Genomic DNA, 1,664 nt, shown 5'->3' on the forward strand with positions numbered 1-1,664 from the left:
TTTGGCGAACAATCGAGATGACACAGGCGTGCATTTGAATGAATGTTTTTTTGTTTTTTTTACACAGCTCATAACATGCAGGCATTTCAGGCACTACTTGTGACTTCTCTTTATACATTACTTGCTCAGGGCCTGTAATTATCTACACAAAACCTCATGTTAGCTATAACGAACACTCGGATTTAACGAGATTTTAGGTCAGGCCCCGAAACCTAGCTGAATCCGAGTTCCACCATATGTTATTCATACATTTACCCAAAGGGATGAATAAAGTGGGCGTTCGTATGAAAAGGGTATCATGGATCTATAAAAATGACATAGGGTGTTAATGAATGAGGACATGGACTTAATAAATTTACTGTTTACGCTTGAATAAAGTGGAATCTATTATTTCTTTTTTTTTTACTAGACCAGACATGTTTCAAAGAGTAGTGACAGAAAAGCAAGGCAATAGAAGTCAATTATTTGGGACTGAGACTGAAGAGATGGTCAAAAGCAATACATCATTGTCCAAGCTCTATGTTGCCCTACTAAAGGCAGACCCACAGGCTGACTCGCTCTATGAACAGAATTGACAGTTGATGTTGAACCACATAAACATCACTGTGTCAGTCAACATGGGACCAATCGTCCAAAATTTATCCGTCGAGTTTGTTCTTTGTCTCATTATCGCTTATAGTTTTTATCAAGACCTATGCATGTTCCTGAGTTATACATGAATATTCAATATATATGTTATACATGTATACAGGTCAATGTGCTTTTTTCGATATATACCAGATTTATGCTGTCTTTGAATTATACATGCAAAAAAAAAAAAGACAGATATAAAACAGAAGGACAATGAAATAGTACATAAGTGCATGATGTATTGAGCAACTTGGTATCAACCTGAGAATCTGAACCTGAACCAAACCAAGATATCATGAGAAACAAAGGAACAAAGAAAAGAAAATATTTAACATAACTGAGAAATTTGATAGAAATTTAGAAGAATCTTTACATTTTACATTGATGAAAAAATGATAATAGTCTGGTTGAATCTCCACCCGAACAACTTTTGCTTTGCCATTACAATGAGATTCAAACAATGTCATTATACTCATAAATAGCCTTCAAGCCAAACTAGCCATCTGTAAAATAAATTTTCCAATTTCTCCAGGAACAGATTTAGATTTCAGCAATGACTCTCTGTCTGAGAACTCTTCTGGGTCTGGATGGGTCCAGTGGAATGCTAAAGTATCTTTTCTCCAGGATAGAGATGGGGATTTCAAGTGGTCCAAATCAGCTTCTTTGTACCCACCCAAAAATGTTGCATGACAGTTGCCGACAGCACAGGACACCTGCGAAAACATTCAACAATGAAGATTGTTTGTAATTAATAAGTCAAATATTCAGAAACAAGAATGTGGTCTGCATGTCAACTTTAATTAAATCAATTCATCAGTTTTTTTTTTGGGGTGTAAAGCATGAAGTCCGCACAATCAACAATTTCAAAAAGATGCCAAGAACACCTTATAGTACTGAGTCTCTATCAACACTGACATACCATCTTAAAATTAAAATCACTTATGAGTTGATTTGTACCTGAAATTATCAAACTGAAAGAAAAGCTAACTGGAGACAAAATTGCAGCAGTATTTTAATTCATGTACCCCCCCCCC

General features: G+C 35.6%; 1 protein-coding gene across 1 annotated transcript in view; it reads right to left on the reverse strand.

Annotated features, from left to right (window-relative positions):
- Positions 1–394: 394 nt before the first annotated feature.
- Positions 395–1,664, reverse strand: part of LOC101864351 — a 10,891-nt gene continuing 9,621 nt past the window's right edge. The window contains exon 3 of the mRNA XM_005090046.3: positions 395–1,343. Coding sequence (XP_005090103.1) covers positions 1,116–1,343 — 228 coding nt within the window. The 3' untranslated portion in view covers positions 395–1,115. The remainder of the gene's footprint in view (positions 1,344–1,664) is intronic.

This window comes from Aplysia californica, unplaced genomic scaffold (assembly GCF_000002075.1).
Source record: "Aplysia californica isolate F4 #8 unplaced genomic scaffold, AplCal3.0 scaffold00012, whole genome shotgun sequence".
In the NCBI taxonomy this organism is placed as follows: domain Eukaryota; kingdom Metazoa; phylum Mollusca; class Gastropoda; order Aplysiida; family Aplysiidae; genus Aplysia; species Aplysia californica.